This window comes from Rhinolophus sinicus, chromosome 4 (genome assembly GCF_057876585.1).
Source record: "Rhinolophus sinicus isolate RSI-liver-muscle chromosome 4, RSI-T2T, whole genome shotgun sequence".
In the NCBI taxonomy this organism is placed as follows: domain Eukaryota; kingdom Metazoa; phylum Chordata; class Mammalia; order Chiroptera; family Rhinolophidae; genus Rhinolophus; species Rhinolophus sinicus.
The window spans coordinates 23,284,916-23,310,659 of record NC_142504.1 but is presented as its reverse complement, the minus strand read 5'-3'; the positions used below and the strand labels follow the sequence as shown (position 1 = coordinate 23,310,659).

Sequence of the window (25,744 nt, the reverse complement as noted above, 5' to 3'; positions counted from 1 at the left end):
CACACACACAGCTCAGTTATTCACCCTGATCTCAGGCATCTTCTTTCCCTCTCCCATCTATATTTTTATTATTATTCCAGGTTTCTTCCTCTTCCTTCCTTCCTCCCCACCCACTCAAACCAACCACCCACTGAAATCCTGAGTTCTGCTCTTCAATAGTTTTTCACAATTAGCACTTTTCCCCATTTCCCTTCAGAAATACTTTTGCATGCCTTATTCCTCCTTAGAGATCACTTGCTCACCTCAGTTCTACAATCATTCTCCAACCTCTGCTTGTCCCTATAGAGGTTTAGACAGTTTCCTGCTCTTCCATGTCCTTTTCCATACCAAAATATTTCTTTAGAAGGTGCAGGCAAGAATCCCAAAAAAGTAAATTCTGAGAACCAGTGCAGTGAGAGGGCTTTGAATTAGATGAGAAATTTTACAAAGCTATGGTAATGCTGAAGTGCAGTATGCTTAGTGCCTAACTGACCACATTTCCATTTGTAATGTGGAAGTGCTGCCAAGAACTTGAATCAAGCTTACGTTTAACAGCACTCGTTACTTAGGATTCTATGCTATTACAGAGCTCTTCTGATTGACTCTTGATCATTGGGATGTGAAGTTTAATATTGTGTACAAGTGTCTGTAGACTCTAGCAAGCATTGAAGGCAATATAGTAAAAAGTAATATTACAGCCATCAATTTCTAAACATCTTTTGTAATAAATTAGATAAGAGATGTGAAAATGCACCTCTAATATTTTCACTTTTTAACTTCTATTATTTTCATGTAATTTGCAATACTAAAATTGTGTTATTAATCTTTGTATTCTGTAAAATAACATGTTAATCATCTACTCAATAAATATTTACTAAATAGCAGTCATGTGTCAAACACAATTAAACATAAATTATCAATAAAGCCTTGATTTGCAACTTACCATGGGCCATGCGATGGAACCAATAGTAGCCAAAGTCAACTCCTAAGAAGGTCAAATACCAAGTCCATGGAGAATCCCAGGGTAAACTGATGAGCCTGTAGTTCTCCCAGACATAAATGTAACTGGTAAGTTCAATGCTCCTGGAAAACAATCTGGAAAAACAAAATCCACAAGCAATGATTATACTACATTTTAGATGTAACATTATGCTAAAACATTTCAGATAACATTTAAAATTTAATATATTCATGTATAATAATAAAATCCTTCTGCCCTTTACTACTCTATCATGCCTTTTAAAAGGCCCTATCTTCTTGGTATGTACTGGTATCAAAATGATTCACATAATATTTCCTTTTGTTTCATAGGTATTTGTTTCACGAATGCCACCTGTTTGCACTCTCAATTTCATGGAATTTAGGGTGCCATTCCTATTTTTATGTCCCTTAACATACTTTTCATGGAACCCATACAACATAAATATGACAAAATTACAACTTACTTTCTGTGATTGTCCTTTCTAAATCTTAATGATTTCAAAGAACACACTAGGCATGCTTTTTAAAAGAAGTATAACAAGGTAGAAAATTACAATTAGCATATTTTAAAAGGGGACTGCAAATTGCCTACTGTCTTAAAAGATGTTACCCCCAAAACATTTGCCTTTAGATTGAAGTCGCTTCTGGTGAACTATTCTCTTTCTCTCTGCTTTTGCTCTCTCTCTCTCTCTCTCTCTCTCTCTCTCTCTCTCTCTCTCTCCTCTCTCTTTCTCTCTGCTTTTGCTCTCTCTCTCTCTCTCTCTCTCTCTCTCTCTCTCTCTCTCTCTCTCTCTCTCCTCTCTCTTTCTCTCTCATACACACACTTTTGATGTTTTTAGATATTATTCTTAGGATTACAAATTGAATAATAATAACATTTCAATATTTTTTAAAGTAATATAAACTACAGCTCTCAAGATAATAAGGGAATAATATCCCCCTAGAAATAAAGTATACAAACCTAGTTAAAATAAACAATTGTTTTTAAAACCCAGGCAATAGAATGTGTCTTGCTACCCCTTGTACCAACTTTCTGTAAATTTTTACTTCAAGAACTTTCAAAAACTTTCAAAAGGTACACAAATTATGCTTCAATTTTATAAAGTGTGATATTTTTTCTTTAAATTTTCTGTGATCAAATTTAAGGTCAGGCTCAAGATAATTGTTCCTTTTATCACTTTTATAAATTTGATTGAAGTAGCCTTTTCTTTTATAATTATCATTAATAATATGTAAAATGAATTGATAATTCTACTTAATGAATATTTATTGATAAACCATTAACAAGTGAGGAAATTCATAAATATTCTAATTTTAAATAAAAGTTGAAGAAGCAGCTTAAATAAGTATATTGTTTAAATTTATCATTTTAATAGTAATTCCCTTTACATGGTCAGCTTTCATGAGTTAGCATGTTACTAGGTCTTTTGGAGACCCAGGCCTTTAATTTTAATGTACTTTTGATTTAATTATAATATGAATTTATTATTTAATAACTATAAAAAGTATTATATTTTGAACACTTCAAGTTATTATTTAATCTGTAAAATAAAAATGTAGGCTACTTTAACAACAGCATTAATATAAATAACTAACAAAATGCCAAGTGCCTGCACTTTTGAAAAGGACTACACATCATCAGATCTTAAAACCCAATTTTCAATTTGAGATTACTGTTGATTGGTAAATTTCACCCTGTATGTAGAGGGCAGGAAATGACCTAAGAAAGAGACAAACCACTTCAGATTGGTAAATGGCACGTTTAATAAACAAGGGAAGTCACACAAGAGGTTTGTCTTGGGCGACTCCAAGACCAACGTTTCTGCCCATCCCCCGACTGCCCTCCCTCACCAAGAATCTTAAGTTTATGCAGGCATACCTTGGAAATATTGTGGGTTTCATACACACTACCACAAAAAGCGAGTCGTAACCTTTTTGCTGCTGGAGGGTCTTGCCTTAAATTTGTGACAAACGCAATACCCACGAAACGCAATAAAGTGACGTGCAATAAAACAAGGTATGCCTGTGTAGAGGCCTTAACTAGGTTCAGTCATGTATTTAATTCAGGTGTTCTCAACAAGATATTAACTCTCTCAAGGCTACATCCCTGAAACAGCTGCCAGTGTGGGAATGGTGGGCAGAACATATATTCTAAGGATGGGGATTAGGGTAAGGAACCTCTCATTGCCAGGGTCCGGTTCATGGGCAAATCAGCATTGTTTTCAATGACCTCCTTCACCAATTATACGGCTGGGAAGAGCATTTTTGTCCCTGAGTGTCAGTCCTTGATCCGAAGGAACTGCTTGCCCAGAACTCCTGTCTCAACGTGGGCCATGCGCTGGATACCGGAGAATCCCATACTAAAGTGTCCCAGGCTGATTTGTAGCACTTGTATGAGCCTCTTTCCTGGTCGAGTCCTTCAGAAAGCTGACCTGTGCAGGTGTGTAAACTCCTGGATGTTATGCGGTAGTCAAGAATGTCTATTTTTGGACATGTAGACAGAACTCGAACAAGCAGTCTGGGATGTCTGCACACATGTGCAGAAGGTCCCTCATGACACAGGACAGGACATGGGGCAGGGGCTCCCACATTGTTCTGGAATGCTGAGGAATCCAAGAATCTAAATTTAAAATTCATCTTCCCAGCATCTATTGATGGGCACTTAAATAGCTTCCATATCTTGGCTATTGTAAATAGTGCTGCAGGGAATGTAGGGGTGCACTTATCTTTTGAAATTAGTGTTTTGGGTTTATTTGGATAAATACCCAGAAGTGGAATATAAGGTAGTTCTACTTTTAGTTTTTTGATGCATCTCTACACTATTTCCCATAGGGAATATAGTCAACAATATGGTAATGACTAAGTAGAGTTCCAGGTGGGTACTAAACTAATGGGGGGGGAGGTGGATCACTTCATAAATTATATAAATGTCTAACCACTATGCTATTCACCAGAAACTAATATAAAATAATGTGTATGTCAACTGTAATTGAAAAATAAAAATAATTAAAAATAAATAAATATTTTCTTCCAATTTGTTATCCAGGTTATTTATTAAAGTAGGCAGATAGAACAAATTTTATTTTAATGAATATTAGCTTGGTTGGTGACTTGTATATACATAGACTAGGGCTTCTCAAGCATCATTATTAATATTTGGACAAAATGATATTTTTGTAGGGTTCTTTCCTGTGGAAACTGTTATGCAAATTATGAAATCTTAAAATTGTTCCCTATTAGAGGGTTAGCCATAGAGGGTTAACCATATAAAATTCAACTTTTAAGTAAGAAAATGATAAATAATATGAATTTTATATGGTTAAGCCTAATAATTTCTCTAAAATGAGGATTCTAAATCTTGACCCTATTGCCTCTTGGGCCAGATAATTCTTTGTTGCAAGGGCCTGTGCTGTGACTTGTAGACTATTCAGCAGCATGCCAGGACTCTATTTATCAGATATCAGTAGCATAGCCCTCTAACCAAGTTGTGACAACAAAAGGTCCAAATATCTCCTGAGGGGAAAAATTGCCTCGGTCAATAATCCTAAAAAAGTGTGATCCGGAAAGAAAATTAAAACTTGGAAAATGAAACAGAAAATTGAAATAATCTACAGCTTTTTATATAAGCTTTAGTACATGTTGTCAAAACTGACCCATTCAAGGAATCATTCAATCATTCAATAAATTCATGTTGAGAACCTACTAGGTACCAGGGACAGCACAAGACAGGGAGAGGACACGTTGGCAAACAGGGCAAACATAATCAATTACCTGCCTCATCAATGTCTCATCAGTTCAGTATCTTTTACTAATGTTGCTGTCTTTCTTGTCATTTCCAGTGACAACTGAAATAGGTTTTAAGATATAAGACTTCAAGAAAAGAAAGAGGGTCCCTGGAAAACGTCCGTTTGTAAAACAAAGAGACCCTGCCTGCAATTGAAATACTTTTTTATTTCCTGTACAGATGCCAGTACTTGAGCAGACACCCAATTTATTACTTTGTCAACTTACTTATTAGGCTTGACACAAATCGAGCTGCAATACGCCTGACATACTACGGTCCAGGCTTTTCTTTCTTTCTTTCTTTTCTTTTTTTTTCACACTTTAGCACGAAGCCAAACTTTCCTCAAGGGGAAGGGAAAGAGGGGAGAAGCTGTGGGAGTTAAATTCCCTGCTTTCTATCAGCAAGATGAATATGATCTTCTTCCATCACAAATGGGAAAAAACAGCCACGGGCTGCCCACAACTAAAAACAACTCAGCAAAAGGATACAGCTGGGAAATGATTATCAAGCTCTGGAAAACCCTTGATTGCAGGAAATAGCACCTACATTTTCAAAAATGTTCCCACCAGACCTTGAATCATAAAGCAAAGCTCCTTCCTCTTTCTCTTCCAAATTCCTTGGTCTTCTCCCAGCCCCACCCCCCAGCATATGACTGTGTACTCTGGAATTCAAACTTCAACTCTGTAAACCCCATCCTGTGGGAAGTGACATATGTAATATGTATGTAAATAGTGAGCTTACTGTATCACGTGGAGATCGAATACAGGGTAATACAGGGGCTTTAATAACTAAATACTAGATCCCTTTTACTCATTATGTTTGAATGCAAGACCAACATAATCTAAATATACGGACGCATTAGAATCCTCTAATCAATAATCCTCTGTATATAGAGAGGCTTTCCTTCCATTGTCCTACTTTCTTTATAAATTCCCCCTAAATAGCTATTTTCTCTTGGGCCTTAGGTATGTCTTTTGGCAAATGAAAAGTAGCTAATTCTTTATGTGTTTATATAACATGTTAATGTAACATATTTTCTCAACACTAGAAATTTATCCTGTCAACATTCAGTTATTATACTATAAAATCTGGTAAGGCACTAAATTGGTATTCCAGTATGATCCTGGATTTTTTTAAGAGATAAAGTTAATCTATAAGGTTGAGATCTTAAAATAATAAATTAGAATAAATATTATCTGGGGATGGAGCTTACAAATTAAAGCTAATTAGTTTAAAAAGGCATCTCAATTTGAATATACCTATCATCCAAAATGGAAAGGTCATGTTGGGCATATCATTCACCCTTTCAATATTTCAGGGCTAATTTAAGATAAGAGAACATTAGTCTGAATGGACTCTAAAATTATCCACCTCTTAAGTACTCACATGCTTTAACTGAACAAATAAAATTTGATGTAATGCTCTCATTGCAAACTGTTAAAATTTCAAAGCAACTTTCTTTTTATTTTTTCATTTTATTTATTTTTTTGTTTTTTCAAGGCAACTTTCAACATTGTGAATTATGTACCCAGTAGTCACAGACACCTGCTAATTTCTACTATTTCACAACTGTCATTAGAGCTGTGTGTGCTGTCTGATTTGGCCGGATTGTGCAAAATTGAAGAATATAAATTAGATATTTTTATTTCTAATAATCTTGTCCCATAAATCAGAAAATAAATCAATGCTTAAGTGGGATCATTCTAAATATTCTTCTAAACTTCAGGAAGTTATAATTAAATATAAATATATTTGTATAATGTGTATTGACTTTTCCAAGAATTTTTGCTATTTATTTCAAAATCTCTTAAACCTTAAACCCTGCACTGTTTATCTATAAAGATACTGCCACTTTTGCTCCATCTAGTGGAATATTAATTTTTGCTCAGTAATAACAAAATACATAATACAATCTCTACCTTCCACAGACAGATAAAATTTGTACTGCTATTACTTACTGTGAAATGCCATTGTATGTATAAAACATTTGTTTTATTTTATTACATTGTACTACAAGCACAAAACCGTAGACTTTTGTAAACACAGTGTGTGTAGATTGGGAAGAAGTAAATTTGCTACATTCTTTACTTTGCAAGAAATAAATTTACTTCAAGTAACTTAATTACTCTATTGAATAAGCACCCAGATGCAGGCTAATAAGCGCAAGGAAGTTTGCATTCGTGAGGGAAGGGTGTTCTCACAGCAATCTCTGAAGTTACATAATTAATAACAAAGTCTATTTGTAAGGTTCTTAGGTAAAAGTTCAGAGGCAATGAGGCATTCTCCCTAGTAAATATAATTAACAAACCAGCAAGATATTAAAATGTATTTCCTTCAAATGGGGTGTTCTTTGAATGCTTTTCTAAGTTACTAAATGCTACTATCAATATAAAATAATATTATTAACATAACACAATGTATTTATCTCTTATTTTGGACAATGAATAACTGTTTATTAAAGTCATCATCCAAAATGACAGGCACTTATTTGTCAGAAGCCTGATGTGGCCTAAGGCAGAATTACCTCTGATACTGAAGTCTAGTATTAAAAACCCAGTATACAATTTTTCTTTATTCTCCAGTCACACCCCAAGGAGTAAAAAGTATTTCAAAGAAGTTTAATTTCCTCCTCTTTAAATTTTTTTTTGAAACTTTCTTGTCAGGAATGGAAAATTCCATGGCAGTCATGGCCAGTAAAACTGTGCATATGTATGGCTGAACACTGCAGAGCTAACTCCATAGTGAAATTTGGCAGTGACCCATATGTATTAAAAGTGGAGTGTCCCCAACTTATTTGAAAATTTACCTACTTAAATTATCCCTCCAAACTATTGCAATTTGATTTATAATCTGCTGTTTCAACAGAATAAATGAACCCATTAAAAACAAACATACTGTAGATATTTATATCGGGAATAAAATTTCTCTGGGGAGGATGCAATTTATGGAAGCAGAAACATTGGAAGGAAGTAACAAATTGAGGTCCCGGTTTTCTAATGAAGGATTGGAAATTGAGTTCTGCTTAAACAAGCAGGAAAAAAAAAAGTGATTATTTTTCACTCGTTAGCATTTAAGTCAGTAGCAGACTATTTCACAAGTTTTAGAAAGATTTTATTAAAGAAAATAGATTTAGTAAGAAATTTCGTATGTTTAATTTTTTATAGTCACATATGCAAGTAATTGGTAGAAAGGCAGATTATCTGCATGTGATACACTGCATTTAACTATGATTAAATAGAAATATCCGTCTATAACTTCAAGACTAGATTTTGACTAGGAGGGCTGCCTACTGGATTCCGGAAGAGCAAAACAGATGCAGGCCTCCCCAGAATCTGGTTCTTAGGACAGATGGACTTTTATTATACATGATGGTCTGTTCGACAGCCTTGTAAACAAGATATAATCTTGTCTGTGATTAATATTTTCCCTTACATAAAGATTTGAAAGATACAGCATGTAGTTTTTTTCTATCAATATGGTACGTATGCTACTAATCTTCAGGATATTTCAAATTTTATGTAATAATAAAATTGAGATCCTCAGATAAACATTGTTTTTCCTCGGTGTGCATACACCATTTCCATTACATGAATGGCAAAGTGGAAAAACATGTTTAGGGTTTCACTTTGAATTCCACAGCTTCTTTTGTCTATTTACGTGGTTGCTCACAAACGAATTAACAAATGGTATACTACCATTTTTCTCGCAGTCATGTATTTTAAGGATGGCAAAGCCCCGTTGCTCCTGTAGAAAATGAAATGAGTCCCTCGGAGAGGATATGATCAGTGCCGTGTTAATCTAACCTTCAGCTGTTAATGATTTGCACAAGGATTCCCCTTGATGCTTCGGCTTCAACTGAAATCTTGTTTTTAAGAGTTTCTGTTAAACGCCCCTTCTCGTCTTTTGTCGAGGGATTGAATAGAATGGATCCTGAGTATCAGCTTTCCTTCTCTGCTTACATCTTTTTTCTTTTATTGACAACAAAATAAACGACAATATTTTTTAAATCTCATTTTCAGATCATTTGGTTTGCTGAGTTCTTTTAGATAAAAAAGCTATAAAAAGTAAAATCTGTTGCAAAACTTACAAAATTAACCACATTTCATAATTTAGAAATGCAGTTCACACGTATAAGAACAAAAAAGAAGCCATTTGCTGTTACCATTCAAAATACAACTATAGAAAAATATGCTCCAAATTCAAGTTCGCAACCTTTCACCTTTCTTTCAAAGGGCACCAGAGTTAACAGCTTGTGTTAGCTTAGGGAGTGTTATGAGTGGTGGGGTGTGAAGGAAAAGAACTGCTGTTCTCTCTCTCCCTCCTTCCCTCCTTCCCACCCGCCTTCTCCCCATCTTCGTTATGCTTTGGGGGTTTGTTTTCAACAAAAATACATTTCTGATTCTTGCACACACTGTTATAACTGTACCTTTTAAAAATCACACTGCTGAATAGAAATATAGTACTGAGGATAAAGATTATATTTCTAGTAGTTAATATAGAAGAACAATCAAATTTCATTTTTGACCAAAGTCCAACTTGAAAAACTAATGTCTCCCTGAGTTTTGAATAAATCCATTTCAACTCAACAAAATTTGAGATCCATAATTGCACCTTCAGGGCACTTCTCAATTATCAACTTATTTTTATAGTTCATCAGGTATCTAATTTAGATAAACCTATACACTTAACTTTCTCAGAAAGAACTGCAATAATAACCAAGTGGGTATTTTTCAATACCAAATCTACCTATCCCTTGAGTATGTTGAATGTATTTCTTGTTCCGATCTGTTCAAAAGAGATATGAAATAGAGGAAATTATGCATAATTGTAAATTCTTATTTAGGACATTCTGGTAATTAACTACAAATACCGTGAGATATTATCCTCTGACTCTGAAAGCAATGCACCACCATACATGCAATTTTTCAGAGAGTAATTGTTATTATAATTATTATGATTATCAGTTTTATTACTTCATGCCTATTAACCTATCTTATTCATAGTAACATTTATAAAATAAATTTTACTTTTAAGTTTACTTCCTAACTAAACAATTTTATGCCATTGTATGAAATTATTTTTCCTTTTCTCAGATATATTTAAGTTTTCATTTTATTATTATTATCATTTATAATTCACCTTGGTTTCCCACTGGGCGGTTCACAGAAACATTCCAAAGAAATGAGCACTGGTCAGAAGTAAAGTTCTTTAAACAGTAAAAGAAGCAATGAGTGGGAAGCAGGAATGAGAGCATTCATCAACACCACAAGCACATACTTCTAAGGGAATCCTCCCTCACCCTCTGCCTCTTTGGTAAATCCTCATGTACTGAAGAACCTTCCATTCACTGATTTCTCTTCTATACACATTATAATGTACTCTTTCTAAAAAGTAGTAGGTCATTTATTATTTATTAGTGTTCAGTCTCTTCATCATCCAATTTTATTATTAACGTAACACTATGAGGATATTATTATTATAATAATAATTATTATTTTAAACTACCATGTACCAAACATCATTCCAGGCACAGGAGTTAATACTATGAAGAAAGATGAACACCTCTGCTCTCAAGTTGCAAGCAAGCTGGCAGGAAGGGCTGGGAGTGAAAACAGGTGAAACAATCCTATACCCGGGGTAAGCACAAGATTCCATGGGACCATAATGAAGTGGCATCTCATGAAGAGTGGGAAAACAAATATGATTTGCTGAAGAATGATTCGTCAAGAGAATTCTATACCTAGACTTAAGAAATGAACCAGAGTTGGCCATATGGGTAGCTTCCCCAGCAGGGGGAAATACGTGTGACATCTGGGCAATGGCGAGAAGTAGAGTATGGAAAGAACAAATATCACAAAAAGGGAAAGGAGAATGAAGGGTGGATAGACCAAGACCTCCATAGACGAGAAAAAGAAATTGTACATTATCCTCAGGCCAAAAAGAATCTGTAAAGAGTTTCCATTGGATTTCCATTATGGAAATGTTTGGCCGCAAAGGAAATAGGACTAGATGGAGGCACACCACTTAGGGACCACCATAGTAATCCAGAGTTTTGCAGGATTTTAACTAGGGAGTATCTACATACCAGACTGCGAACGTGTATGAATTTTCCTGAGGCAAAATTAATTTTCCGATAGATATCAAGACCATAACTTAAGGCGGGGACTAGGGTAGGGTAAATGAAGCACACAGCTTGGGCACAGAATTTATGGGGAGCACCAATGAGCTCAGTAATCAAGATAAATTATATTTAGAGCAGTAATTTTTAATGAATGCATAGAAAAATCTATGATGAACAAAACATTAAAATGTTGAATGATAGTAACTGAATTATTTGGAGATGTATGTGAAAAATAAACTAATTCCTTTTCCATCAAATTTGAGAATTTCAGTTTATTGCCTCAGTGTTGCTCACCTTGGAAGCTGAGACAGAACACCAGCTGATATTGATGTTAATGCATCATCCAAACGACCTGGTGGCTTCCCTTTGTGAATCCAGCTGACAACTAGTTCAAGCAGCATCAAGGAAATGAAAAATGGAGTTGCCTGGAAAGGAAATTGCAGAAAAGAAATGCTATTGTGCTCGGTATGCAATTCTTCCACATTTGCTCATTAGTCATTCCAGAAGTGGGAGGTCCAGAGTGACATCTCATAGAAGGAATAGGTATACACCTTTCCTAGAGGACAATTTTCTCCCAACAAATAAATGCCATTATTTCAGATGTATACTAAACAGGTGCTCCAATTCTATCATCCAGTTTGAAAATAAAATGTAAGCAGGTGTAACCATGATAATTGCACTAAGAAAACAAGATTAGCAGGGACATGTTTCAAGTTAGACCTAAAAATTACATTTTAAAATAAGTGCAATTACCAGAAGTCTATTATCTACATATGACTAAGCTAGACTCACTTTAATAAAAGGCATTCCTTAAGGATGTACCACGAATATAGATTTTTCATCTTAGAATTGCAGGGATGACAAAATTGAAACTATATGAACACAGAATATTCTTCTGAGTATTTTAAAGAATAAGGTTATTTTAAATGTTTGAAACATCATTCAAGTTTTATTCATTCAGCTTTAATTTTGTTTTATATAATAGGTGTTTTGAGGTTCCACTATTATTCCACTGTAATAATAGTATTACAATATAAAAAATAATTTATGAAGATTTTTTCTTAAAAAAAACAACAGAAAGTAATATCAAATCCTGAAAAAGTTATGGGTTTCACTCATTTGAAGCTGATCATGAGTTTTGAAGTTTCCTAAACTGAACTCCCAAGAACATATTCTCTGATGTCACTTTTTTTTTTTTTTTTTTTTTTTTTTTTTCTATTTCTGGTCTGAACTAGTAAGTGTTGTAGGAACATTTTGACAGGGTGGGGAACTTCAGTATTCAAGTTCTAATTCTGGATATTTCCACTTCCAATCATAGCCAGGAACCAAAAGTGAAAAGTGCCTCTAAACACTTCAGAGTTTCAAATAAAACTTGGTTCAAGTTCAAAGTTAGGAAATCAGAGTTGGACTCAGCTGTGTATCCACTCTGCAGCACTACTCTACCAAATTAAAGAGGAAATTGTTTCCTGGGAGGTGGTAGACAAGTTTACTCTTAAAAAACAAAGTTGCTACAAAGTTTACTGATGTCATATAACCATTGGACATTGAGCTTCTAAGAGCTAAATTTGTAATGCCACTGTGTCCAGGAAGACTTTTGAAAGTTTTGTCATATTCTGGAGTGACATATCAGGGGAGGATACTTTAATAGAAGAAGATGGTTAAGAATGTCGTACAGAAATTCAATTCAAGTACAAATTCTACTTTTGCTCCATAGCTTTATGAAAAGGAATTGTTTTTGTTATAATTTAATAATTTGAAAAATGAAAGTGAGCAAACCCCAAGAATGTATTTAAACTTACTTCGTATTTAAGAAAAAAGCTAAAGCAGCCCCTTCCCAGAGAGTCTCACCTGTTTTACATAATCAGGCACCTCTTCTAGGGTTTGGAATGATGTTTCATTGGGCTTCATCACGTAAAACATCATGCGAATTCCCTGGGAAAATGAAACATCCTGTTGGCCCTCTGGGTTCTTCATCTCTGCCCTTGTCTGATTCCCAGCTGGAGAATATTTGTGATTCAGTGGTTGAAGCCAGAAGCTGAACAAAGAGATGTGCTTCACAGAACAAGCCCTTTGTCAGAGAACAGCGAGAAACAAAGCTCCACAGAGAGCTCAGCCAACAGCAGATTCTGTGCTGAGGAAAATACTGGGATCAAGAACGAGTTCAAAGTTCAGTGGGCGCTGTCCCAGAAACGGGCATGTGGGGGAGGAAAAGGGGGAATCATGCCAAAATCAAAGATAAACAGTGGAGCTTGGCTGTAGGTGGAGCTACTTACCATTAAAAAGCAAAAAACAAAAAACAAAAAAAAACATATAAAACCTCCTTCGAAAGGGGGAGGAAAAGAAGTGTTAACAGGTGAACGTTTAGTCTGAAAAAATGGACAGAAATTCAAGACTCAAATCACATGAAGAAAATTCATTTTTTGTTTCCCTTTTGAAATTCTCATGGTATTCAAGTGTCCCCACAGAGTCATATACCCTGAAAAGACAGGGCGCTCTCATCTCACTTGACAAGACTAAGCTTGAAAGGTATTAAGCACTGAATCTTGTATACCATACTGGTCTTTGCCTATATATTTTTGGATCTGTATCATTCTACCTTTTGAGTGTTAGTGAAGCAATTTAGGGGCATCTGCTTATTACATGGTCTACATTGTTTAATGGAATCTTGACTAGTCACGTCTGTATTCTTAGAATTTAGAGGGAGCGTATTATTGAAAAAGCTGCCAGGATGTGACTGTGAGACCTTGTGTCTATTTACCAGGAGTTGCTTAAGTTGTTTATTTCTTCTAGGTAGACTAGAGGGCACTTGATTGCATCCCTAGTGAGTGAGTGGAGCTTCCTCAAATAGCCTCAAGGCTCCACCTAGATTAACCGTAGTCATCCTGTGGCTACTACCTTAACTTTCATTTTAAAAATATTTATGTAGATTTACTTAAATTATTAATACACAATTGTTTTAGGAAAGAATTAGATAAGCAACAAATAAATTACTACCCAGAGTCATTATTAACATTTTGGTATATGTATAGTCAGTTCTGCTATCATGTGACACATGTGTTGTTAAAAATCATTATACTATGCAAAATTGTGCAATAAAAACCACTGGGCTTATGATAAAAAATGGGATTAGAGTTCAATACTCATAAATTTTGTAATGACTCACAAAAGGAAAAAAATCAGAACCTAAAAAAAGGTGGCACAGTTTTACACATGCATGTTATGTAAAGGAATGATAAATACTGCAATAAATATGGTGCTTCACCTTGCAAAAGACCTGATGTTTGTTGGTAGAAGTAGGCATTGGAAGAGTTACAGATTGTGAGTTATTGTGGAGTATTGGGAAGAGGCTTACCTGAAGTCAGACAGAAAGTTGTAAACCAGTTATGAATTCCAAGGCTCATAACATACAGGTGAACTGAGGACGCTGGTACATGTTTAAGGCATGTGCATGTGTGTGCATTTTGTGTATTCCTAAACCTTTCAGCTTAGTTGGGTGCAATCTTTTACATTCACCTGGTGTTTCTCACACACAAGTATCGATGGCAGGCTCAAGTTATTTCCTAACATATTAATCCTGTTTGGAACAAATCTGCCATTTCAAAATATTGCAAAACTGACTGTACTTGCAGATGGTTCCCATTCTAAATGAACACATATAGACATACATAGTTAATAAAAGTGATCGGATTAGGCACAGTGTTTTATTACCTGCTTTTTAATTTTTTTGGAATTACATATGTAATGCATTATGGAAGAAAAAAATTCAAACATAGTGGTATATAAAGTAAAAAGTAGCAGTACCCTTTCTCTCAACACACACACATATTCTTCCCTTCAACTTCACAAGAACAATGTATCCTACTGGGTATTTTTGCATATCTATTTTTCCTACAAAGTTTAATTGTTATTATCATTATTATTATCGTCAGGTAAATGCATTTATACATACACACATTGTTTGATTTTTCTGGTAACAGACTATATTAAACAGAAGATGTAGCAACTTTCCTCCTTGGAGCCATCAACTTACCAGGAACATTCTTCCACTCTGTGTATGGTTATACAGCATTTTTTTTTTTACTGGCTGCAGAGGTGTGTATGTATTCCAAGCAGGAAAACACAGTCATTTTAAGTATTTCAAGCAGCGGAACTTTAATACAAAGAATTAATTACAGAGATGATGCAAGAGGTAAAAACCAAGTGGGAACAAAGAGGCAATCTAGAGATTAATATCAATAGGAAACCACTAGCATCCTTAAGCTATAAGGACAAAAGGAGGAGGCTGTGTGAGTACAGCTTAGGGGCTGGGTCACCCAGGGAAAGTTAGAACCACAACGGGCCTGTCTAGCATAAGCAGAGTGACAGGAAAAAAATTACTGTGGCTTCTCCCTTCCTGCCAACCAATCTCCCAGCAGTACTTCCCATTGGCCTAAATGAGTCAAAAGCCAGGTGAAAGAGATGCCTAGGAAAAGAAGTCTGAGCAGCCAGCCCTTGGGATGGGGGAATGGATCTGAGGAAAACGTCAACTATGAACCATCACACCATCATAACTTAACTGTTTCTCCATTGTTGTAAAATTAAGTGTTGTCGTCCAGTTCAAGGTAATAAATATAATGCACCAATGGACATCACGGCATAAACATCTTGTATAGTTGTGCACATTTTTGCATTAAACAGATTCCTCAACATGGATTATGTTGTTGGAAGTCTATGTAAAATTTACGCTTTGAAATTGCTGCCAAATCCACCTGGAAAATTGACTTTCACTCTTGCTAACATTGGCTACTATCTATCTTTTACAGTTGTTAGCCAATTGATTGGTTAAAAATGTCATCTTGCTTTAATTTGCATTTCCCTAGTGATTTTGATAGTCATTTCATTACATTTATTAGCCATTTGTTTTTCTTCATGTGATTTATTTTAAAATATATCTTGCACAATATAATATAATAAAATGTAATTTTAGTATATTCTTTCTGTATTGATTTATAAGCTATTTGCATTCTATATCTTACATATTTTCCTCATGTATGTGGCAAATATTCTCTCTGTCTTTATTTTCTTTTAATTTTGTTACCTGTATGTTATCGTTCAGCAGTTACAACTTTTTGTGTGCTATTATCTTTTATTTTATTACCTCTTCCTTTGGGTATTGCTTATGAATATTTTCCTCACCAGAATTCTATAAAAATAATCTATGTTTTCTTCTAGAATGTTACAGAATGTTTCAGTTGTTGCCATTCCTTTTGTCATCTGGAGTTTATTTTGTATATCATATTAAGTCATTATTTCATGTTATATCTTCCTTATCAGCCCTTGGATGGATATCAGAGCTCTGCCCAAACCATCAGTTAGTGTCAGTACTTTTAACACTATTCTTTTACATATCTGGACTGTTTCCAGGCTCCCCACTCAGTTCCACTGATACGTTTATTCTTGTGCTGGCACCATGTTGACTTAATTATTGTATTATCATAATACATTCTGGTAACTTGTAGAATACCTTCTCATTTATGAATTTTATTTTTCAAAAATCTTAAACTATTTTTTTTTTACATTTACTCTAATGGATCTATTTAGACTAAACATACATAATTCTATTGGTATTTTAACTGGACATCCATTACATTCATGGATTGATTTGGAATAATTGACATAATGGGCACTCAATAAACTGGTCTGGAACAAATAAACATATACATTACACTCATTTAAACTTAGTTCTGTATTTAAACGACGCCAATGCTCACTACTCATGCTTATATTTCTTATTTTCTCCATTCTTTTATTTTTTTGTTCTGATGTAAATTACAAAGTAATCTTTCCTTTTTTTCAGAAGGGAACGTGTATAATTACATATCTTACTATAATTTTTTCATATGTCTATATATGCAGAATAACTTGGCTAAATATAAAATCTCTCATTCAAAAATTGACCCCCTCAAAATTCAACAATGATAAAACTCTTTGGCAGAAAATCTGTCACGTGAAGCCATGATGTAGAGAACAGGGTCTTTAAACCTACGCCTGAGTTAGAAAGAGGAAAAGCCCAAGATAGTTCCAGGTGCCTATCTGTCCAAATATCTGTGTCAAATCTCTGTCCGAAGCTTCCTAGTCACTGGGGCCCTGCTTGCAGTCCCTTCTTCTATCTAATTAAAGTGGAAATGTTTGGGAACAGCCAGATATGAGTGACAAGCAACCTTCAAGAATGCAAGACATGAAAACTGGCTATTCAGTGTTCCCATTTGCGAATAAATCACACAAAAAGATTTCAGAAGCTCTTTGCATTGAAAAGACATAAAAAAATCAAGTGATTGGAAATCTCTAGAGATAACTGTACATTCAGGAAAGAAAAATAATAGCAATTTGAACAGCGAAAGTTTAATACAAAGAATTGTCGGTTACAACAGGGAACTGGAGTGATGAAGTGATTAATAAAAATTAAGGGAACTCTAAAGAATGTAGCAATAGCAGCTATAAGGAGCAGCCACTGTCGTCAGGACTGGACTGAGGAATGCGCTGGAAATCATGTTAGAGGAGGTAATTGAAAGGACGTGACCTCCAGTTGACCCAGGAGCTGGACCCAGGCCATTGGAGGCTCATCACCTCTTCCTCTGTCGTTGGTATATAAGTTTGCCTATCGTTCCAATAGCCTAAGCTGTTTTCAAGGACACAGCCTTGAGAGAGCAATGTGTTGTTGATGTGGCTGAACCCAGTTAAGGTCTCTATATAAACTTTCAATATTCAAGTGGGTGGGTGTGGAGATCTAATCTTGCAGCCTCCTACGACACGCCTTGTATGTAAGTTCCCTTGTTTATTTAACCTGCCACCTACCAATTTGGACCGGTCTGCCTCTGTCTTCAGTCTTTCCTTGCAGTCTGCGTATGAGGGCCAGTTTCAGATTTCACCCAGGAAGCTCCTGAGATTTTTGAACCAACAAATCAGCCCTCTAAGATAGATGACTGAGAAAACTGTTCGCCAGGATAAGGAGGTACTTCCCGACAAAACCACCTGAGAGGGTGAAGCAGCTGACTGCCAAGCACTGCAGGCACTGGGCCCTGGAAAATCCCCCAGCACTGTAGGACAGTGCCAAGTAAGCACGTGGGAACCAGAGAGGAAAACCCTTTCCTTTAACAATGACTGTCCAGGCCTCACTCCTGACACAGCTTAACATCATGTCAGCTATCATAGGAAAAATATTTAAAAGACTCTGATCCATTCTCACAGATCAATCAACAAAGTAGGAATCTGGAGATGAGAAGCAATACATTTATAACTAACACAGGACATAGCACTCTTTTTGTAATTATAAAAAGTCTTCTGTGTCATAGTCTTTAATGCATGTGATACTGAGTCTCACTGTTTATAAAATGCTAAATTATGTAGAAACAGTTTTCTAGGAGGCACTCATAAAATATGTTTGTGCCCTTGAAATTTTAATCATCTTGGTGTGTTATTTCTTTGGTAGGAATATGTTGAAGAGGTAGCCCTCTTTAAACGTCAAATTTTAATCTTCCTGTGCTTAAGGAAATTTCCTGCTATTGTATTTTTTCTTACTATTTCTGCTTCATTTATAATTTTTTTTTTTTACATTTCTTCACAAATGTGATATATCTGTTTACCAGATCCCATTTGTCTTCCATATTCATATATCGATCTGGCCATTTTCAGCTCTTGTTTTCTAATGCTTTCTAACTAAAGCTTATATTTGTCTTCACTGTTTCTTTCTCCTTCTGGTTCTACTTTAAGTTCTACAAGATATTATTTGTTTTCCTAATTTATCTTCTTAACTCTCTTCTCCTATTATGTCTTTTTTTTAATCATATAATCTTTTCCTTCAAATTTACTTCCTACTTAACTTCTTTGTGTGCGTAAAAGAATAGTACCTAAAATATTCTTAATTTCCTAGAGGGTAATACTCAATGTCCATCTGCACGCCCCTCCCATTCCTTATTGGTTTATTCTTGAATGGGTACAGGTCTTTTCATGTTTCTTTTTTTGTTTGTTTATTTTTTCCTTAAAAAAGATGTGGTGACTGTTGCTTGGTATTATACCTCCAGCTAGATGTAGCACTTTGGAGTTTAGATTTCTCTTATCAGCCAGAGGAAGTGGAGGAGAAGCTATGAACGTGATCAATCTCCAAAAGTCCTAATGCTTTATCAGTGAGTTGGAACTGCAGTAGTGGTGGCCAGTTTTCCTTATCTTAGTTCTCTTCTCCTTGGCCTCTTCTACTCCAGTCACACAAAAAGACCATTTCAGGTATTCTTCCTGTAATTTCTATTCATTAAGTTTAGGGAGTTCCCATGGCCTACTAGGGAGGATTTCCAGTCATAAAACATGTCTTGATTTTGGACAATTTGACAATTAGGAAAAATGAGAACTTGCTTGTGGAAAAGCATCTCAGCCCATGGGTTTTCTCTTTTGTGAGAGAGTGTATAATCCCCTCCACCCTAGATGATCTCATTCTCCTTTGCTGTTATTGACCCTACAGGCCCAAATGATTCCTATTTGAGTGGGTCGATCTTAGCCATAGGTCTCACCACCAATCTTGACCACATGTAGGTTACAGAGTTCATCAACTACAGCAGAGGGATCCAACTCTGTTTTTTGAAAAACTGGGTTAAAATAGTAGAAATAGTAGCACATGGTTTAGTCATCTTTCTACTAAGAAAAACACATCAAGGTGACTTCAAGTTGAAAGCAAGAAAGGCAGACTGTCACCTTTTCCTTGGTGCTGCCATATCTCCAGCCTTTATCCTTCCAAATGAGGGAATATTTAGTTCTTACCCCTGTTCTCCTCTTCTTGCAAGGACCACTTATGACCTCATTTAACCTTAATTACCTCTGTAAAGGTCCTATCTCCAAATACAGTCATTTTGGGGGCCTGAGCTTCAACATATGAATTGTGGGGAGTCACAATTCAGTTCATAATACCTCTCCATATATCTTTCTCTTTAGTCACTGAGTCAATTTTGGGGAATTTTACTGGAAGCCTGTTCTTACATCACCATCTTTAAAGGTTTATTTTTCTAAGATTGTAAAAATAATGTATGTTCCCTATAGAAATGTAGGAAATGCTTTACCAAAAAAAAGTAAGTCATCATAATCCCACCAATCAGATTAGAGCCTCATTCGTATTTTAATGTTCATCTTATGTTCAAGGTTCGTTCAGAGACATTATTTTACATAGATGAGTTCATACTCTATGTGTAATTTAGGTCCACCTTTTTCAAATTTGGAAGCTATATGATGAAAGACAAAGCCTCAGTATGGAAAATGCCATGGTCTCTGAATCATTTGGAGGAGAGCTAACCATCACTCAGGACATTATGTAAGTAAAATTTAAGCGTATAATGTGTTTTTTGTATTTCAGTAGTTATTACTTGAGGCTAATGGTTCCCTAACTAATATAGACAAAAAATACCTTGGAAGGTTTTGAACAGAGGTGTCACATAATCTAACATAGGTATTAAACCATCAGTCTGGTTTCTGTGTGAAGAATAAACAATAGGGGGGGAGAGTGAAAGCATGGGACCATTCAGAAGTCACTGATATAATTTAAGCAGTACATGTCGGTGACTTTCAATTGGGTGCTTTCAGTGGAAGTAGTGAGAAGTGGAAAGATTCTGGATACATTTCGATGGTAAAGATGACCAGATTTACTAATACAATGGCTGAGGAGACATGCACAGTTTAAAAGTTTGGTTTAAGCAAATAAAAAATGGAGCTGTTATTTACTACAATGGAAAAACTGGAATATTTGGCTTTAAAAATAATATGAAATACCTGAAGACATCTACGTAGACATGGTTGCAGCAGTTGGCTATATAAATCTGAAATTCAAATCTCAAAATAGGAGTATTGGCTATGCATAGAAAGAAAAAGTACTGACTATAACAACTACGAGCCAAACATAAGGATGATTCAACCATGTTCATAAGCTTAAACAATACTCAATTTTTATTTGAAAACCATATCTATTATTTGTAGTTTTCTTGCATGGCAATTTTTTTATGGTTTAAATGTAGAAAACATAAAATATTATAATTTGCACATTACTATGAATAATCTCATTATAGAAGTAATGAAAGGATGTATTCCTATTTTAATACATAGTACAATAAGGATATGTTTTAATATTAAGAAACTGCCAAACTCTTTTCCAGTGTATGTACTTTTTAGCATCCCCACCAGTATGAGAGTTCCAGTTGCTCTGCATGCTATCTAGCATTTAGTATATCCAGGCTTATTTTCATTTTTCATAGCTAAATGCCTGCATAATTTGTATATAATAACTATTGTCACAATATGAAGTTCATTGTTTATACTCCTATTTCTCTCTCTCTCTCTCTCTCTCTCTCTCTCTCTCTCTCTCTATATATATATATATATATATATATATATATATATATATATATATATATGTATTTGAGGGCAATTTTTAAAAAAATAACATAGCTATGTGCTGCCAACATTTTAATATTGTCTCTAGGAGTCTTTGAATCCTTTGTATTAATACTTTTCATTAGAAAATGGCACCATATGAAACTTAAATCAATCTCTCTATTTTCTTAGATCAGATTTTATTACTTTTGGCCAAAGTCCTTTCCACGACTTAGAAGGCAAAGATCAGGTAGAACATGATCTTTAAAGAAATTTATGGCATATACTTGAGTTCAGAGCTCAAAAAACAAATAGTATTTCAGAAGTTATTTCTTTAAAATTCCATCAAGCTAATACATCTCATTGTTATTTAAACAGTAGTCAGTGCCAAAAGAGCAACTCAAAGTGCTACACACATATCAGTGTCAGAATATATGTAACTCGCTCTTTATAGGATTGATTTTGAGTCAAAGTTGGAATTAATCCAAATGCACAGTGCACAATACAAGAATGTGGATGGTCTCAAGAGTATTTTTTTTTTAAATAACTCATGAGATTCTCTGCAAAAGAGAAAGATTCCTTTTGAAAAATATACTTGGAAAACACAAAATAACACATATACCTCTTAGAGATTAATCTATTGTGTAATACATATTTTAAAGGTTCTGACAAGTCCAGCAGCAAGTAAATTTATTTTAATGGGCTCAACTTGCAGTGTCTCAGTTGTAATTTCCTACAGAATTACTGTTAATCTAATACTTGAGAACACATCTGAGAATGTGTGTGACATGGTGCATGGTTTGGAAACTGCTGTCTAACTCAGGGTCTGTGTAGGGGTGTTTCTCTGTTAAGGAAAGAATAGACACCTATCTTCGGTAGTGGTAATTAATGCCCATGATCTGAGGGGGAAATCACTATAAAGGACTTGTATATGCTCGAAAAAATATAAAAGGTACGAATAGTTAGTGTGCTATGCTACCTACAGAAGTGTGTTTCTAATAACACCAGCAGATCAGACAAAGTCCTTTACCTAAATATCCATCACAGAACCTGCTGCCTGCTGATGAAAGGACCTATGAACCTTCTTTTATGAAACAGAGTTGAAGCAATTCATCGTAGACATAAATCCAGTTCTTATCATTCTCTAGGACATGTGGTTAGGAATTTCTCTCTAGTTTCAGTACCAAGAATAATGTGTTTCTCCTGAACAGCATTTGTGTTGTTTAATTTTACGGATGCCATGAATCACCTACCTAATCATGTTTCCCACTTCAGATGGTTTAATGTATAGCTTAGTGCCAAATTTATACCATAAATCTGGCAAGTGTATAGGATTCACGTGGTGGTATACTAAACTCACCTCTGGATTCACATTGATTCCTGCCAATGTTTTCCTTGCTTAATTTTTATCACCTATTTCACTCTGTTTTATTAAGTATTATTGAGTGTATTGATATAGATTTTTTAATTTCTTTTTGTCATGTGGCAAGGAATTTTTTTAAGTCAATAGATTATTTAATGAGTGAAAAGAGCAATCTAGCTAGTGTCTTATTTTGATAGGCATTTCTTAGGAGATATACGTAAATTTTTATTATTCTAACAAAAGCACATATTATCATTAAGAAGAGCCAATATCTACTGGGATATGACTGCTGGTGACGCCAATGAGAAAAACCAAATGTGTTCAGGGGACCAATTCATGATCCAAGCAAACTGATAAAGTTTTCGTTTATTTTAATTTTTGTTTCCAGCATCATCTCTGCAAATACTTTTCAATCAACTTTTACTTCAGAATTTTTCTTGGCAGAAGGGGATTAAATTTATTTAGTATTTTGTATAAGGAACCAGGCTGTTTTATACTTCAAATATATAACTGGGATGCCTGGATCCTCAGCTGGGTGTGTAGCAAATAAGAATTTACCACAGCATTAGAAAAAACAGCCCTCAATTACACACACCTCAGCATAGCTTCCTTCTGCCCTCCTTCTTCAGGAATCCTCCCCTGGGGGGTGTGGGGTGAGGGAGGGGGGATAGTGGGGTGGTAGGGTGTTCTTTTTGGAAAAGGACAGCCCTACCTTGCTATTGTAACCTAAATGTAAAACTCTGCCAAGGAGAATGGGTTACTCCACAACACTATCAGAACTTGTTTGCACTATAATAAATCACTGTGCTATTGTTGCCATCACCTAGTCGAGAATTCTTGTGTCCCAGCTGAAATCAGAACTATCTGAAAGATACCTTCTGTTCATTTTCACTGCCACCCCTGGAACATTACTGCACATCATTGTCACCTGCCCTGTTCAAATAATAAATTAGATGCCTCATGATCTGCTTACTGGAAAGGAAAAAAAAAAAAAAATAGCCTCCTAACTCACAGGTCTTCAAAGTAAAAGAGAAAATACCTCACACAAATATATCCAAAGCCACATACTTTCTGCACTTTCCCCACTCCCTTAAAACTACATCAAAACTTAAAACCGCTGCTCTTCAAAAGTCACTGTTGAGAGAATGAAAGAATAGCCAAATACTGGGGAAAAAATGTTTACAAATCCTATGTTTAATAAAAGACTTTGACCCAGAAGAATCAAATAATTCTGAAAACTCAAAACTAACCTAATTTTTAAAAAATGGGCAAGAGATTTGAAGAGATACTTCACAAAAGATCATTCAAATGGCAAATCAGTACTAATGTCAGTCACTGTCATTAGTCACTAGAGAAATGCGTATTAAAATCACTACATACCTCGAGATCTGTCCATGTTGTACCAGAGGGTAAGGGTGGAGGGAGGTGGTAGATGAGGGTAAATGGGATCAACTATATGGTGATGGAAGGAGAACTGACTCTGGGTGGTGAACATAATGTGATATATAGATGATGTATTACAGAATTGTGCACCGGAAACCTATGTAATTTTACTAACCATTGTCAGCCCAATAAACTTTAATTAAAAATATAAACCAAAAACAACAAAAGAACAAGACAAACAAATGAGAAACAGAAACTCATAGACACAGACAATAGTTTAGTTGTTACCAGAGGGTAAGGGGGGTGGGGGGTGGGAGATGAGGGTAAGGGGGATCAAATATATGGTGATGGAAGGAGAACTGACTCTGGGTGGTGAACACACAATGGGATTTATAGATGATGTAATACAGAATTGTACACCTGAAATCTATGTAATTTTACTAACAATTGTCACCCCAATAAATTTAAAAAATAAATTAAAAAAAATAACTAGACACCTATTAGAATTGATAAAATTAAAAAGACTGGTAATACCAGGTGTTTGTGAGGATGTGAAGGAACTGAGACCTTTGTGTATTACTGGTGGGAATGGAAAAGGATACAAATCACTACGAAAGCTGTTTGGCAGTTTCTTTTAAAATTAAATATAATTTTAATTTTTAAAGAACTCTTACCTTATGTGTGTGTTACATGCCATTAAGTCAGCTCTGACTCACGCTGACCCTGTGAATGGGTGACGTCCACCGTATCTTGCCTTACTCAGCTCCTGAAGACTCAAGCCGATTCTTTCATGGCTTCTTTTATGGAGTCAATCTATCTCAGATTTGGTCTTCCTATTTTCCTGCTGTCTTCTATTTTTCCCAGTGTTGTTGTCACTTGACATCCATTTAACTCTTAGAAATGTACTGAAAGAGAAAAACCATATACCTATGCAAATACTTGCTCACATGTTCATATCACACTTATCTGTATTTTTAACAGACAAATCACAGGAACCCATAGGGCTATTATATAACATAATGTCCTCACTACCACATTGGCTTTCTGGGGAATATTCAGTTGTTCTGTCAAACTACACTTCACAGCAGACACCTTGGAGTCTAACTTGATTCTCCCATTTTTCTTACTTCCCATATCTAGTTTACATCAACTTCTATAGGTTCTACCAGCAAACCTATATTGTACCACAACTCATTAATGAGTTGTGAAATCATTATAGTGGGTCACAAGTAGAATTTAAAAATTAAAATAGAACAGGAAGAAAGATAAAATTATATCAAAATGTCACCATTTCTTAACAGTTACAAAATTAGCATCATCTCATGAAATTTTGTTTCAGTTACATACAAGCCACTCCCAGACACACACCTTAGAGGTTAGAAATTTGTTAGTTTTTCAATTTAAATTGCAGTAAAAAAAAAAAAAAAAGTTGAAAACTACTGCTCTATATCTGACTCTTGCTTTCCATTTCTACTGATACCATCCATCAAGCCTCCTCCCTCCCTCTCCAGGACCATTATAATTACCTTCTATTTTGCCTCCCTCCTTTTTCTCCAACATGCTGTGAATCCACTGTCCACACAGCAACCAGAAAATCGTTTTAGAATGTTGGCCAAATCAATCATTTTCCACCTTAAAATTTGGCATCACTTTTGGAACAAAACAAGTACACATCCCTTTGCCCACCTTACCTTGATCTGAGTATATGACATGAGCTGTCTTCTGACTATTCCAGAAAAAACCTCACTGC

The 25,744-nt window shown here is 35.2% G+C and overlaps 1 protein-coding gene across 1 annotated transcript in view; it reads right to left on the bottom strand.

The window, feature by feature from the left end:
- The window catches only part of AGMO (alkylglycerol monooxygenase), a 299,173-nt gene extending 286,169 nt beyond the window's left edge, over positions 1-13,004 (bottom strand). The window contains exons 1-3 of the mRNA XM_019727089.3: positions 12,714-13,004; positions 11,160-11,290; positions 923-1,074 (exon numbers count right to left, since the gene is read on the bottom strand). Coding sequence (XP_019582648.3) covers positions 923-1,074; positions 11,160-11,290; positions 12,714-12,839 — 409 coding nt within the window. The 5' untranslated portion in view covers positions 12,840-13,004. The remainder of the gene's footprint in view (positions 1-922; positions 1,075-11,159; positions 11,291-12,713) is intronic.
- Positions 13,005-25,744: the final 12,740 nt, after the last annotated feature.